Here is a 15,411-nt window from a genome sequence, read left to right as displayed (position 1 = left end):
AGGACAAAGGACAACGGTTTTAAACTGAAAGAGGGGAGATGTAGGTTAGATATTAGGAAGAAATTCTTTACTGTGAGGGTGGTGAGGCACTGGAACAGGTTGCCCAGGGAGGCTGTGGATGCCCCATCCCTGGAAGTGTCCAAGGCCAGGCTGGATGGGGCTTTGAGCAGCCTGGTCTAGCGGGAGGTGTCCCTGCCCATGGCAGGGGGGCTGGAACTGGGTGATCTTTAAGGTCCCTTCCAACTCTAAGCATTCTATGATTCTGCGATTCTATCATTTGTTTATGCAGGACAGAGTTAAGGTTCGTGGTATCAGAATAAATACTGTGACAACACAAACAACATGAAACAACTCTGGTACTCGTTTTCTTCAAGTTAAACATCCAGACTAAAATTAAAAAGGGTAAACTCTTTAATTCCAAGTGTCCTGAAAGCACTACAATTTGACAAACAGATACATCAGAACCATGCCTCCAAGGAAGCATCCTTCGCTTTGCACAGGGGACAGTGAGACTGACCATGAAGTCACTTGTCAGCTGGTCATTTCAAGAATGGACGGAGATATCCTGGGAGGAGTTTTATGGCTCATAGCTGAATGAGTGAGCCCAGGAAGACTTAGCTGAGCCTAGAGCAGGAGCCACAGCCCCAGGCAAACTTCTCTCTCAATCTGCTAACCTGCTACCGCTTGCCCATGTGCTCTACTTTTCCTTGATACTACTCCCTTTATTTTCTCTCCCTCCTATCATAACAGTATCTCTTTCTAATTTGCTCCTGGATACCGACTGCCATAACCTACAGTCCCACTGATGCACAGGACCTAGGAATTCTCTCCTCCTCCTGGAGCATGAAATGACCTTCATGAGATTTTCCATGTGAAGACTTTGTTTCTCCTTTGTGGAGCCTCAGGAGTGAAACGCACAAATACAGGTAAGCTGCAACTAGGGCTTACGCCACCCTACAGCATACTGAGCAATGTTCCTTTTTTTCATTAATTGAAAGGGGCTACTTTGGAGAGTTGCTTATTGCAACTCAAAGACCTGTGTAACTGTTGCTTCATGCAGCCTCTTATACTAAATGACCTCCCTTACTTTGCAATGCTTCCAATTCTCCCAAAACCATAGGGTGACAGAAGAAATAGGCCTAGCTTTCTTCTGTTCTGCAGTTCCTTGGTAACCTGAGGGAGCATAGTTCTACTTACCCTAAGACAGCACCTGACCTTGAAAAAATAATTCCAGCTTTTATTGTCAAGGGAGCAGAGAGACGCATCGGTGCTGTCATGAGCTGCATAGCTCAGACATGGGTTATCTGCTATGAATATTTCAGTACCTTATTTTCCCCTGGTTATAAAGTAAAGGTAACCTAATAACCTATTTCATACAGGCATCTAAAAAACTTACCGCCGTCATGTTTGCAAATGCTCCAAGACCTTTCTGGAAACAGCGTAAGGAAAAGCAAAGTATCCATATTTTTAATAAGTTTGACTGGTGCACCTAGCTGTCATTTTTGTGCCTGATTAGTGGCAATAAGCAGTTTTCCATTTATTTCCAGGCAGCTGCTAGAGAAGAGCTGCAGGCAGATGTAATCTGGAGACTGCAGAACTCTGCTCACTGTCAGTTTCACACCAGCATTTTACTTTCTTCTATCCCCATTTATTATTAATCTGTATTTATATCTAACTCCAGCTCTTAGTTAGCCTTTGCCAGAGGCTTAACCATTAGAGGTGACTGTGAGGAAGGAGGGGAAAGAAGAAACTGCGATAAATCAGGCTTTTACCACTCCATATAATTCTAGGGAGGTGAGAAACCATGCAAAGCTGGGGCTACTTAGGAAGACAACAGCTTACACAGTAGATCAGACCAGGTCAAGTCTCCTTTATCCTTAGTACTAAATATGAAAAGGAAACAACTCTATCACAGAACTTTCCTTCTAATCATGCTCAGTTCCTACTTTTTACGGGCCTTTATATCCCTTCTAAATTTCTATCCATTCTAATTCAGAGGATGTTCTTACATTTCATGTTTTCTGAATCTGCGAAGCCCCGAGGCTCAGTAAGACCATGTCACATTTGTTCCAAATAAGCACTGTATAAAAACCATACTTTTCCCAACAGCTTTCAATGCACTGCCTTTTGATTTAAGAACAAGAACACACTCAATTATGAAAAGATAAACAGGAGTACCTGATTCACTTTGTCATCTCCAAAATAAACAATTTTAATTTAAGCAGCAGAATTAATACCATGTTTTCTACTCATAATTTTCTTTTTAAGGCTTCAAATCTTTTTTCATGTCTGCCTATTTCATTTATCCCTTTTGAATAGGGCTGAACAGTGTGTTCCAGGTGAGACACCACCATTCATTTAATGAAGGCATTCTATTATTTTCCAGACCATTTCTTATCCATTCTTACATTTTGCTCACTTGTTTTGTTCACTTTACCATAAATAAGAAACCCACTCAGTGTCATCTTTCCTTTAGAGGTAAGATGAATGTAATTCATTGCAAAGACTGTCCATGAGTTTTCCAAAATGGAGATAAAGATGTCACGTATATTTGCTGTGTATGATAAAGTTTCCCACAGCAGCGCGAGAGGCATTCAATTTATGGCACGCTTTCCCCAAATGTTCCCATATATCCAGACAGTCTGCAATGCCCAGAAACACTGTAGGCTTCAAATTAGATTTTCGGAAATTCTTCCCCAAGTCTCTTCCAGTAAAAGTAGCTTCAGCAGTCTACTCGGCCAAAGCATAATACCGTTTTACTCTGCTTGACAGAGGCGTTATTGTCTTTAAGCATCCAGTCGAAATGGGAATGTTGTTAGGAACTTGGAGAAGTCATCTTCCACTTCTTCAGTGTTCAATCATAATGAAGGCTCTTCAGTGTTGCCCCTCCAAACCTTTTCCTTTCAGAGAAGCCAGGAATCTAGAGACAGGAAAGATAAGTCATCATGTCAGAATCAGCATGAGCTCCCTCTAGCCCACATTTGAGTGGCTGTTACCAAGCCAACTGCAGCAATGCCTTCCTCTTCCACGTTGTCTCCAGAATCAGGACTAAAATGTTTCAGCCTACTGCTACAGGAGCACCGTCAATTAAACAAGTCACAAAACCTGAGTATGGCTCATTTGTCCTATGGACCTCCTTAATCCTTTTTGGCAAGGGTTACAATGAAAAGCTTAATTTCTTGGGCAAATCCTGAACGAGTTAATTACAGATTTCAAAGTCTGTAATTCAAATTCAGATTCAAATGCGTACAAGAATTTCTCTTCCACTCATTTTTAAAACTATAAAATAGTATTACCAAGTTCTATTAAACAGATGTTGAGACTTTACACCTTCTAACCTGAGACAGCAGCACTTCACTGATGGTTGAAAGTACAGTTTTAACAACTGCTGAAAGCTTTAAGAAAACCATCGGAATAAAAATGGCCACAACAATGCAAAGGATTAGCACTCCTGCTTTTGCAGCCAATCTGTAGAAACTGCTTACGCCGAGACAATGAGTGCTTGCAAAGAAAATCTACTTGAAACCATCAGAAGCTTCTCTGGCTTAATGGTATTTCAAACAGATCTGCGATCCAATGCACCTGTGAATCCCACAGAAGAAAGAGATGTACTGCTTTCTAATAGGTATGTCTGTCCTATTGGTGGCATCATAAAACTATTTGATGACAGCCCAGAATAACTTCTAAATATCTAACCACATACAAACAGGAACAACAGACCCAATAAACACACCCTCCCAAAACAATTCCACACAGTATATTAAAATGGAAGGTGTCAACCAAGCACTACAAATCACGCCAGGAGAACATGGGCATGTATGGATAGTATGGGACGAAAATGTAATTAACAATACCAAGCAGGTATTAGGTTACACGCTTCATTGGTAAACTGAGAAAGCTAAAGAGCTCACCCAAAATAAAAATCCACCAAAACGCCCACAATTTAAATTTAGTTAGGGTTTTCCGGCACAAAACTCAAACAGATATGCAAGGTATTCATTCAGGAATTGTTTTGTTCATCTCTGAAAAGCAATCATCTCTAAGGGAAAAATCAGGCAGATTTTGCACAAAGTTGTATCTCATCAAAACTGCTTTGGGAATTCAAAAAAGAAAAATGCAATCATTGTAACTAAAAAGTAGCAGGACACCGTAGCTAAAAACTTATCTGCTTTAGCATTTTTTATATCAAAGTCACTAATTAAGAGTAAGAATTATTTATCAGAGATCTGATCAAAGTCGTAGCTAAAAACAATTTGAAACTTATCATTCTTTTCATCCTGAAGAAGTCTATAATAGAAATACCTCAAAACACGAGTGATCGAAGAGACCTATTGTAGAAAACCCACAAACACATTTGTAAGATTTACATTAAGTAGATAATTTCAAATAATAACATTAAGAGGTTATAATGAAATCTCCAGTTCCAATTTGGATTTTGCCTCTTTAAATATGACTGTCCACTACATAAGATTTGTTTTAAGCTTTTGAGCTGTTTTCAGTGAGGCAGATGAAAGTAGTCCTCAGAAGGCTGTAGTCTTTGGCGCGTGGCCATAAGGAATATAAAGTTAATCCCTAGCTAGCCACTAAAAATGATCAAATAAGAAAAATAAAAATCATGCGTCAAAGACAACCAGCACACAAGCAGATTTCTGCATTAAGCTATTATCCCCATGAAAGGGAGACTTCCTTTCACTAGAACGTGGGAAGGAGGGAGAGGGGAGGAAAAAAGGCATCATGCAGAACTGAAACAGGAAAAAGCAAATTTATTTTTAAAAGGCATTTAAAAACACTCAGAGAAAGTAAGCATTTTGTAATTCGTGACTATTTTTTACCCCGCTCTCCCTAAGGGGCTTTCAGCACGGCTACATCTAACCATACATTCAATTGTATTTCAGTGGTGCTACTCACGGCAATTTGCAAGCACCTCACAGACAGGGTAAGTGGAACCTCACTATTTCCTGCACGGTAGACTGTGCATGGGAAGGTGGGGGGCACAAAAAGTTAAAATGGCTTGCCCAACCCAGGACAGTAATTTTTCTAATTCTTTACTAACTGTATTGAAAACAGCTAATTCTGCCATTTAGAAATGAATTACAAGCTGGTATCATTACTACCATTTTCCTTGTGGCTCCACTGGTTCTATGAAAACTACCTGTACAAAACATAAAATGCTAGTTCCAGCTGTGCAAAAAAAGCCTTTTCTTTGACCTTCAGGACAGCATCTCTGGCCTAATTCTGCAATCAGGCAGTCTGAAGCTGACAGATCTGAAAGAGATTATATTTGCCCATTTTACCTCACTCTTGCAACTTCTACTATGTTAGAATACTTAATTATTTCACTGCCAAATACTTCAGCTGACAAGTCAGCCATTTTTCTGTCTATCCAAAATTGCTGTGCTCCCACATATTTAAAAACTCAGTTACCAGCATAGATTATCATTTAAGTCACATGAAGCCCATGTTTTATACAGGACTCTGTCAGCAGTTCACATTACGCAGGGAGAAACGAAACAAAAGTGGAAGAAAAATGACAAACCTGATTGCCATCTCTTAAGAAGTATCTCTTCTCTATGACCTGGGAAAAACAGAGGATGATCTTAGTTGGCACAGCATACGCATAACCTCAGATTTCAATCAACATTTCACATGTAAGCACCAAAACTCACGGCTAACTGGGACAAGGTCTGAACCCACACGCCCTGCTCCAAGCCTGCTGCTTTAAGTGCAATGCTCTACTACTAATAGAAGGAGTTGCCACTTCCAGCCATTCTTAGTAAAGCTGTGTTGTCCTCAACTGCTAGACACCTAACTGAATTAGCCCTCTTTAGTAATGGAGATGATGGTTTGGGTGTCTCCTTATTGCATCAGAGTCAGTTATTCCCACCCCTCTCTGCAGGCGCAGCAGTTCTGAGTACCAGCAAAAGCTGACTCTGCAGGTGCATAACAACTCCAGTGGCTCCAAGTAGCCCCTGGCCATAGGTGAAGCTTGAGAAGAGGTAGCCCAACTCAGCCTCTGAGAACGATGCACAAATTGTCTGTGCTGAAGAAGACCTACGGAGGCAGTACCATTGATCTAAAAATCAAAAAGTGGTTTGTATCACCCTGTACAATCTACACCCTCCTCTGAAGAAAATTCAGGCCAAATTTCTTCTAAAGCATGACCTGTTACAGGAGGTGATCTGCTCCACTATGATCTCTTTGTCCAGGGTATGCTTAAACCAGAGCATTCCCCTTTTGTCATTTTCACAGTTGGCCTTGATGCTCTCTTGTGCAGGAAGGGAGAGTAATATGCCCAATTTCTTAATTCCTACCAGGAGCAACAGTGTCTTGTACTCCCCACGTTGCTACCTCAGCACACTGCAAACCTTCTGGCCTGCCAAAGGACTCCAAAAGCACATGCAGAGTGTCTTTGCACATTTGTGAGATTTTTTTCATTGCTCTACCCACATCAAGAATCAAACCGTCAAGCAGATCAGCTATTTTCTGGAGGTTTCCAAAAGCAGATTAATCTTTGGCCTCCCCAGATCTGGCTTGAACCAACTCAAAAAATGGAACACGAAAGGAGCAGCTAACTGTTGTTCCACATTCAAATCACGAATGGTGTTCAACATATAGGATAAAACATAATTTAATTGACTTGGCTTACCTTATCAAAAAACCTGCTTAGTTTGACAGCATTGGATGAGCCTGCAGCCAGGTAACGAGGATTGGTGCAATCCTAGAACACACAAAAGGCAACAACAAACCGAGCGCAAGGAGATCAATGCAAGGAAGCCATACACATGGAAATCAACATACCCTTTCCCCTGACACATGCACATGCAATCAGCTAGGGAAAACACTGTGTATCTGCTGATTTCTCCTCCACAGTCATCTGAGAGAAAAAGCCAACTTCTGTTCTACGAATCAACCGGAGAATTCTAAGTACTCCACTATGCGCTCCACGTATTCCTTCTGCCACCAGCTATACAGTCAGCTAATACTTTATACAGCCTACACATGAGACTGTGCGTGCATGTGTATGCATGTGTGTGTATACACGAGCATTCACACAGCACATGTATATTTTTATACATATATACACACACACGTTATACATACATATATACATATATAAATAAAGTGACCTTGATGATTCTTTCAAAGATAGTCTGTGTCAGAACTAAGAATAGAGAAGAGAAAATTTAACTCACAACCATCAATTCTAAGCTTTGGTGATCTTACCCAACATCCCCTATACCTCCCTATAGTGAAACAAAGATGATTGTTTCATCAAGCAAGAGGGACGGACAACCAAAGTGTGCATGACTCCAGCACTGCGAGCGTCTCATTTACTGAGAAAATCTCCAAAAGACCAATTTTTGTAACAGTCTCTTTACTTACTAAAAATCAGACTCACTCCTGTATAAAAGCAAAATAACACTGGTGACAAGGATACTAACCAAATTTATCTCTTCAGCATTGAAATCCTCAGCCAAGAAAGCTGTTCTGGTCAAAACTTCATTCCGCTTAGTTTCTGGGATCTGATCCAGCTTAGTTCCTATTACCAGCAGTGGAATCTGGTTATCAGCAAACTGCTCGCGGTCATAGTCACTGATGAGGGAAACAAATATAATGCTGAATAAAGCATTGGTCATGTAAGTGGGCACAGAGGTGCCATCAGCTCCCCTGTTCCTTTCAAATACTGGTCATTTATTTATTAATGGTCATTATTTGTTTAAGTGAGAACGTGCTATATCTGTAAATTAAAGAAGGGCTTCTGCATCTAAGTCACTACACAGGAACTGAAAGGAAAGAGAAAAGAAACCACGAGTTGGATTTCTTCTCTGCACAGATGAACAGCAGAAGAAATGCTAACACAAGCAGGAAAGAAAGAGGAATTCCAGTATTGCACCAACCGTACGCAGCCACCAGAGACAGATCAGGGAGCTGGCACCTCTGAACATCTAAACTTCCTACATACATACACTTTTTAAAAAGGGACAATGAAATAAATTGCAACTATGAAACACTACCCCTTTCCACCTTAGACCAAAGAGGGCTGCAATAACAATTGTGTGGTGTCAAGTTACTAATTCTTCTACATTCAAGTAAAGGTAGCCACCATAAGCTATATTCCAACAAGCCTTGATTCAGATATGAATAATGATCAAAGACAGCCTTTATAAAATAGATAATATCGCAATTAAATGTCATCACAAATCCAAGTTCAAATCATTCTCCTCAACTAAGATAATCACTTGTCTTTCATTTTTACCTAAAACAAGCTTTCTAGAAAGTAATTTTACAACGAACAGCAACAACTTAACCGAGCAATTGCTAGTGGCTGAGCATCTGTCGCTGACAGAAGTTAAGCTTTTGAAAATTAAAATGATTGTCAAAAACCTGCATGTGGAAAACCTGGAGAAATTTGCAGTTTATATAGTGCAAACCCTCCTTCCCTTCTCCCATGTTTCTACCGAAACACCTGCATACCAGCATAGGCAGAATAGCAATTGATATTCTTCCCACGAAAAGCTACTCCTTATTATTGCTTCCCTGCTCATATGTGAGGTTGATCAATGATCTTAAAACCTCCCTGACTACATGTACAACAGGAGCACTGAGGCACAGGAGGAAATACTTGATATGATGTTGGAAAGCTAATTATGAACATGCTGCTTAAGCAGAGTTTTCTAAGCCCTTTTTTTAGCCTGAAATAATTCCCCCACTGCCCCAAATGAAAAATAAAGGGAACTTCCTCAGTTTTAGTGCACAGACAGAAAGCCTTTTGGAACAGAGTCATATCCCATGACACTTCCTGATGCTTTGCACATCTCAGTAGAGACACACAAGTCTTCAGGTATCAGGGACTGGACCCACTCTCACAGAGGCCTCAGACAAAAGAAAGACACAGTAAACATCTTTTCCCTTAAAGCAAGGTCTCTGCCACACAGTTCAGCAAACTACTGGCAGAATGGCCTGATTGGCAGCGTAAAACAAAAAGAACAGCAATTTTCTTTGATACCTCCCATTTGTTTCCTTTCTTTCTTAAAAGTCTAGGCACACCTAATTTTGTGCAGACTTCGAGTAGCCTTAGAGATGAACAAAGACTTCCACAACAGCTTGGAACTACTGTGTCTTAACTCTGCACGTATGTTTTTCACTTACCCATTTGTCACAAGAACTCCTGTTGGAGCAACATCTCTGTTGAGTGCTTCCAAAGACCAGCGATACAAATTCTGGGATGATTTCTTGTTGGTTAAGTCATGCACTAAAATTATCCCTAAAGTAAAAGAGAAGGCAGCAAGATGCTATTTAATGATATATATTTTTTTCCTTATCTTCCAAAATGACATCTGCAGGTTGCCAGATATCTGAGAATGAAGAAAGGGAAGAATAACCGGTTCAGTTACAGTGAATGCGTAAAGCTGAACATATCAGGATGCAACAGTTCTTTTAAAGCTGCTTATCAGGAATTGGATAAGAGCTAAGAGAAAAATCTCATGAAAGGAAGAAACGAACAGCCACGTCAGGGTTTAATCTGCAAGAGGCTTGCAGGCATTCCCTGATTCTGCTCTGTCTAGTCCTAATGATATTGAAACTCTATATTATTGTAGCAGAGAATTTTGCCTTTCTGTTTTGACTAATTGGTAAACATAACTCTTTTTGTCACATCATCTAAGAAATCTAAAGGTTCTTTCTTTGTTTCAGAGCTTAGAGAGCACTATTGCTTTCCTGCATTTTCAAGAACTAATGCTATATACTTGGGGAGGTATCAAAAGGGGAAACAGACTCTGATGAACTTTCACAGTCCACCAAATGGCTGGTAGAAACATGAACTATTAAGATTTCATATATTTAAGATTAAGCTTCTAGCACTTTTCATTACCGTGATCCTTCAGAATGTAAATTCTGAGACAAAAAAACAGCCAGCCAAACCTCCTAGCTGTGCTATTAGCAGACACCCACTTCTGATAACCACAGTTCCTAACTCAATTACCAACTCCTGCTAGCAAATTTCTTCTATTTATTCACACCTTCTGTAACCTGTGGAACGTTCCCACTTCCTCCAGACGTCAAGCCATCATTAATTCAAGGACAAAATGGAATTACACCCCTTATCTTCAGGATTCATTCTCAACACACTTCACAGTCCACAGGTGGAAAAAACTTACTCATTTAATCTTTCACCTTAACTCCCAAAGGTGCCACCCACTGTACACATTATGAACAAACCACATTTCCACAAACATTCTTCACTACCCCACACAACTGTGCACAGACTTTCCTATGAGATTTCCCAGGATAACAGAACCATAGCCCTGTTTCAAAGCATTTATCTCAGGAACAACATAAAAAGGCAACTCAACTGCGTGTCCACCCCCAGTGTAGGCAGAAAAAGCCTGATACAATATAACTTGGCCTACAGCAACAGATTCAGAAGCACTGCTGCATAATCTGCCAGAAACACTCTCCACCTCCAGACACTCTTCCCCAGTTATGTTTTTGATAGGGCAGTTCTCTTATCTGCTTCAGTGAAAACCTACATAGTTAGTTGCACCAGCAGAAAAAGGCTATGTCAACATCAAAAAAAGGCAGGCAGGACCAATGACTACTCAAAGAAACGTTCCTCCCCCACTAGGGTCTGCAAGCCACAGCCTTACTGCCTAGTCACTGTCCTAGACTATCATGGCCCACACACCAGATGCAGGGACACCAAAGCTGAAGATATGCAGTAGAACCAAAAGCAAACCACACCTAACCTGGTCAAAAACCAGGTTATGCTGACAGCCTGCACAGATGCTGCCATGACCAAACATTAACTGTCTTTTGATCTCTGATTTTTCAGACCACTGCAAGCCCAGAAAGCACAAGCAGTCAGGCAAAAGGAATGCATTCATCTTCTCTTCTTGAATCACCTCTAACAGAGGCAATTTGTGAGACAAGCTCTAATGAAGGAATTAGTTTAACGAAAGAAACCAGAGCCAAGGCTAACTACCAAAGTCAACAGCTGTCATATGTAAGCTGCGTAATAGCATCTTTTGGACAGTGGAGATAAATAACTCTAATTTAATAATGTCATCAATTATAATTCAGACACATAAGTTCAAGATTTCATCTCCTAATGGGCTGTTCTAGGATATTTCCAAGTCTGACCCACACTCACTGGCATACTGTGAATATGGCGTCAGAAGAAATAAATTTCTTTCACATACCAAATAGGCTTGCTTTGGGGCACACCTCAACTCAGATCTTATTTGCAGAGGTCTGGTTAACACTATAAGCAAGAGGTACCTACACACAGTTTTCCTCCTGGGAAAGGAGGAAGAAATAACTAGTTAAATAATCACAGAGCAAAAATGTTTATTGTATGGCTTAAGAGATTATTTAAAGGCCCTCAAATGATTGGGAGCAAGAAAAGAGAATCAAACGGAACATTTGAGACAGATTTTCAGAAGCAGTTGTTCATCTGGTATACATCTATTTTTAGTGAACTGTCCTTGGATGCCAAAACGTAACAATTGAAATATTGCATTACTATATTCATACTCTCGTGTTTAGTCTTATTGGTGGTACAGATGAACTACTAAGGCCTTTAAGTCAGTATCTCAACAGAAGGCACAGAATACTACTCTCTATTTACATTAAGTTGCAAAATTCAATTATTAAAAATAATTTGGCAAATTAAATGAGCAAGACGGTTATCAGCATATTGCAATTTTATGGGAGAACAGTTCAAATTTGCCAAGGTAGGATGTAACAATCAAAGTTTATATAAATTCAAATAACGATTCCCCTGCTGTAGGTTTTGGAAGTGAACAGACAAGAAAATATAAATCATACTTCTGCATGTGTATCAGGACCGGAAAGGTGAAGTCAACCTTTATGTCTGCAAGCGTAGCTGGAAGGGGCACCACTGCAACTTCAAAGACTCCCTGTTGCACCAGCTGCACAAGACTGAAGTGAAAGGCTGATGAACCTTACCTGCACAGGTTCGCCTAAAATAGCTTTTCTGTTGAAAATTGAATCCATAAAATTCTGCCTACAAATAGTATCAGTTTTTTTGCTGTATAAATTTACCGGAATCAGAAAAGAGAACAGTATAACCCTCAGCCAGACTTAAAGGAATCCTGCTTCAGAATCAAGAGACAGCTCGTAACTGAAACAGTGACAAAACCAGACCTACACCAAGCAAACTTACCATTCAGCAAGTTATAAAATACTGCTCGTGTGCTTTTCACACTAGTGGCACTACCCACTGAACCTCCAACATCCCACAGCTCAATGTAGTAGGTCTTCTCCTCTGGAGTCCCTTCTTTGTAGTCATGGATCTGATGAAAAATTCACATCACAAGTAATGACAGCACCAGCTCACAAGAGTTAATCCACACAACACTTACACATTCAGCCGAAAGGATTATTGTACTTGGACAAAAATTTGCAATTCTCATGTTGACACCATTGCAAATCTCTCAAGTAGAAGAGAGAGGGAATGAGTCAAGCAGTGGCCACCGGATACCACAGCTCTTATATGAGATGGAGCTTGGTGGTCAGCAGAGAGTATCCTTTCCATCTCAATATAAACAAACCTAACACCTCATGATGTGCTTAGAAATAGCATGTTGCTAAAGCTGATGAAAAAGTAAGGTCATAACTTCTTACAGTTGTTAAGACTACATATAGTACTGCAAGAATATTAACACAGATGACCACACTGGATTCCAACTGACCACATCTTTTTCCTCTCCAAATTCTCATTGACATCTCAACTGAATTAATCAATTAACATTTTTTGCCCCAGGATCTGCTAGGTAGTTCTGCTCCACAGTCAAACAGGAGTGCCATGTTTCTTTCCCCAAATTTTAGAAATGTATTTCAGCATGCTTTGAGGTGAAATGACAGGATCATTCCTAACCTATGCCAATACATTTCAAGAAGAATGCAGCAAAGAGCTATGAAGGAAGAAAGCCTTTATCACCAGCACATGAGAACTGTAGGTTGGGCCAAAAACCTATTAGATTAATATCCTCACGCCTCTAATCGCAGGTCCTGCAATAAGCAGAGGGGAAGAGCAGCAACCCTATGGTCATGGTCAGCACCCTCAAATTAAACAAGCAAATTGTTTTTCCCCAATATGTTTGGCTGACAATTTAGCTGTGTGTTAAGTGTTTCTCAGGGAAGTGTGGTTTAAGTGCTATGCTTTCTGACTTAAACTGGCCAGTCCGTGACTTGTAACACGCCCGTGACCACTGCAGCAAGGAGAAATGCCATGAATGACAGGTATCTTGTTTGCTTTTGACAAGCTTGTAAGGTCAAAACTTGCTCAACACAAGTTCTCGGCTCACTTTTCATAGTATTTGTTTCAAAAGATTATATGCTTAGCAAAAGAAAACATCAAAACACACCTCCTTCTGGGGTGCAAAGTAATGAAAAGAAGAAAAAAAATGTCAAGGCCCTTCCTTTCCACTGTAAGCTAGGGCTACCAAGAGGTCGGGCACGTCACCTACTCGAACATCCACCGAGCAGCCCACGGTCCAGGACGGGTTCCCCAGCACCTGGTTTTGGCATAAGAGGTGAACAAGCGAAGATTTTCCGACACCTGCAAGTGCACACAAGAGGACAACTCCTGGGAGGCCACCCAAGGCAGGTAACAGGGCCGTGAGGTGATGGGGCAGCAGCACCGACTAAAAACCAGTCCCGCCACCACCGCCCTTCTCCCAGTAGCGGCAAGTAGTGGCCAACGGTCATCGGCCAATGGCCAGCGCCCAGCGGCCGGGGCAAAGCGAGGAGTGAGGGAGCAACGACGGCCAGCGGGGTCGCCGGCACTGCTTGCCCCAGGGTACGCGACGGGAGGCGGGCAGGGCCTCAGGGAGGGGAGCGCGGGACAGGGAGCGGGAGGCTCCCGGTGGGTGTCGGCGGCGGGGCCGGGGGAGGGAGCGGGGCGCCGCGCATGCGCCGCCCGGCACCTCCGGGGCTGGGGGGGAGCGGGGGAGAGGGAGGGAGACTCACCGGAATCGCCCAACACCAGCACCTTGACCCTGTCCAAAGCCGCCATCTTATTCTACCTAGCAACAATACCTCCCTCTCCCGGCGCCACCAATCGCGGCGCACGCTCCTTCCCCTTCATTCCACCCATTGGCTGGCTGCTCGAGGGGGCGGTGCCGCTTTCACTCTTGATTGGTCTAACTCATGTGAGGGCGGGAACGGCAGGGCTTTCTGAGAACGCGATTGGCTCATTTTCCTGTCGCTCACCGAGAGGGATGACCGAGGGCCACGGAGGCATGGTACTGCGCATGCGCAACAGCCCGAACGATGTTGGGCAAGGTGCCCTGCTGACGTCACAGCCGCGCGCGGCAGTGACGTACCCTTGCGGCGCCGCCGGAAGCGCCGCCTGGAGCGGGGAGAGCTGGAAGCGGTGGCAGGTCAGTGCTGACCCCGGGGGTGGCGGCGGCAGCGGCGGCCTTGTCCGCTCACTGTCCGCCCTGAGGCGCCAGGATGGCCCTGCCGGGTTCCCCCCGCTGCCGTCCCGTCCCGTCCCGTCCGAGGCTGGGCGCCCCCTCTCCGCTTCCCAGGGGCCCCGCCGCTCTGGGCGGCGGGTACCTGGGGCCTGCGGAGACCCCTGTCCCGGCCCTCCGTCCCTCCCGTCCAGCTGTGTGTGTGCGTGCGCGTGTCGCTGCGGGGCCGGGCACGCCGGCACCGCCCGCAGGAGTCTGTGCCTCCCCGCACGTTGTCGGGCTGGGCCCTGCCCCGGGCCCCTGCTTCGGCTCCGTACCCCACCACCTGCCTCTGCTCTTGCGCTGTTTGTGAGGGTTTTCTCGTTTGTTTTTTTTTTTTTTTTTTCAGGAGGTACTGCTGAGCCCTCGTCAAGTCTCTTGTCCTACAGGAGCCTACACAACTGGATGTTTAAAGCTCACCGCATAGAAGTGGGTAGGGAACAGGAAGGTGTGCAAATAGCATAAAGGATTCTCTGCTTCACTTAGCTTTAAAGTGTAATCTGCTACTATAGTCTAGGAATTCTGTGCAATTTCTAATTTGAAGGAAGCTGCAAGATTATGGGAATCTGAAAAGTAACTGACGTGACAAATCTAGCTCAATTCTTTTTGCCAGGCTTGAGCATTGGTTGAACCCATGCAGTGAAACCATTCAGTTCTCTATGTCAGCAAGTTACTTTCTTTCTGTTTGTTAGTTTTCATCTGTCTTCACAGGCTTGCCGGTTCCCTGAGAGGCAGATGAACATCACATCTTATAATGGCACTAAACTGTTAAACAGGTCCAGCTGTGCAACAAATGACTTGGAATGAATAAAGAAGATCAGCATTTTGAAAAGGGTGTTCATCAGTACACATTTAAAGCATATTTTCATAAAATATAGGTAGGTTAGTATTTTTCAGCCATGAAAGGTATTATCTTCTCTCATCTCCTGCGCTT

The 15,411-nt window shown here is 42.7% G+C and overlaps 2 protein-coding genes across 10 annotated transcripts in view; one reads left to right on the top strand and one right to left on the bottom strand.

Annotated features, from left to right (window-relative positions):
* Positions 1–393: 393 nt before the first annotated feature.
* On the bottom strand, positions 394–14,128 carry RABL3 (RAB, member of RAS oncogene family like 3). The gene is made up of 8 exons (XM_074593684.1): positions 13,993–14,128; positions 13,491–13,582; positions 12,185–12,314; positions 9,151–9,265; positions 7,443–7,593; positions 6,647–6,718; positions 5,537–5,575; positions 394–2,920 (listed from the first exon to the last, which is right to left on the bottom strand). The coding sequence occupies exons 1-8, from the start codon at positions 14,036–14,038 to the stop codon at positions 2,855–2,857; spliced, it is 711 nt and encodes a 236-aa protein (XP_074449785.1). The 5' UTR covers positions 14,039–14,128; the 3' UTR covers positions 394–2,854.
* A 162-nt stretch (positions 14,129–14,290) lies between these two features.
* GTF2E1 (general transcription factor IIE subunit 1) overlaps positions 14,291–15,411 on the top strand; it is a 54,494-nt gene continuing 53,373 nt past the window's right edge. The window contains exons 1-3 of one of the 9 annotated variants that reach the window (XM_074593632.1): positions 14,360–14,405; positions 14,827–14,925; positions 15,189–15,355. The gene's annotated coding sequence lies outside the window, so the exon portion shown is untranslated. Of the gene's footprint in view, positions 14,410–14,826; positions 14,926–15,188; positions 15,356–15,411 lie in introns of all 9 variants that reach the window. The other 8 variants (XM_074593641.1, XM_074593603.1, XR_012588195.1 and 5 more) reach the window with 8 other exon arrangements.

This window comes from Larus michahellis, chromosome 1 (genome assembly GCF_964199755.1).
Source record: "Larus michahellis chromosome 1, bLarMic1.1, whole genome shotgun sequence".
Lineage (NCBI taxonomy): Eukaryota > Metazoa > Chordata > Aves > Charadriiformes > Laridae > Larus > Larus michahellis.
Note: the sequence above shows the minus strand (reverse complement) of the source record. Positions and strands in the feature narration are given on the sequence as shown.

What these genes read in the sequence shown, in the direction of transcription:
- RABL3 (XM_074593684.1), bottom strand. Translation starts at nt 14,038, where the DNA reads ATGGCGGCTTTGGACAGGGTCAAGGTGCTGGTGTTGGGCGATTCCG. An exon ending in GCTGGTGTTGGGCGATTCCG is followed by an intron (nt 13,583 to 13,992) that starts GTGAGTCTCCCT and finishes GTGCACTTGCAG; the next exon opens with GTGTCGGAAAATCTTCGCTT. An exon ending in ATTTTATAACTTGCTGAATG is followed by an intron (nt 9,266 to 12,184) that starts GTAAGTTTGCTT and finishes CTTTTACTTTAG; the next exon opens with GGATAATTTTAGTGCATGAC.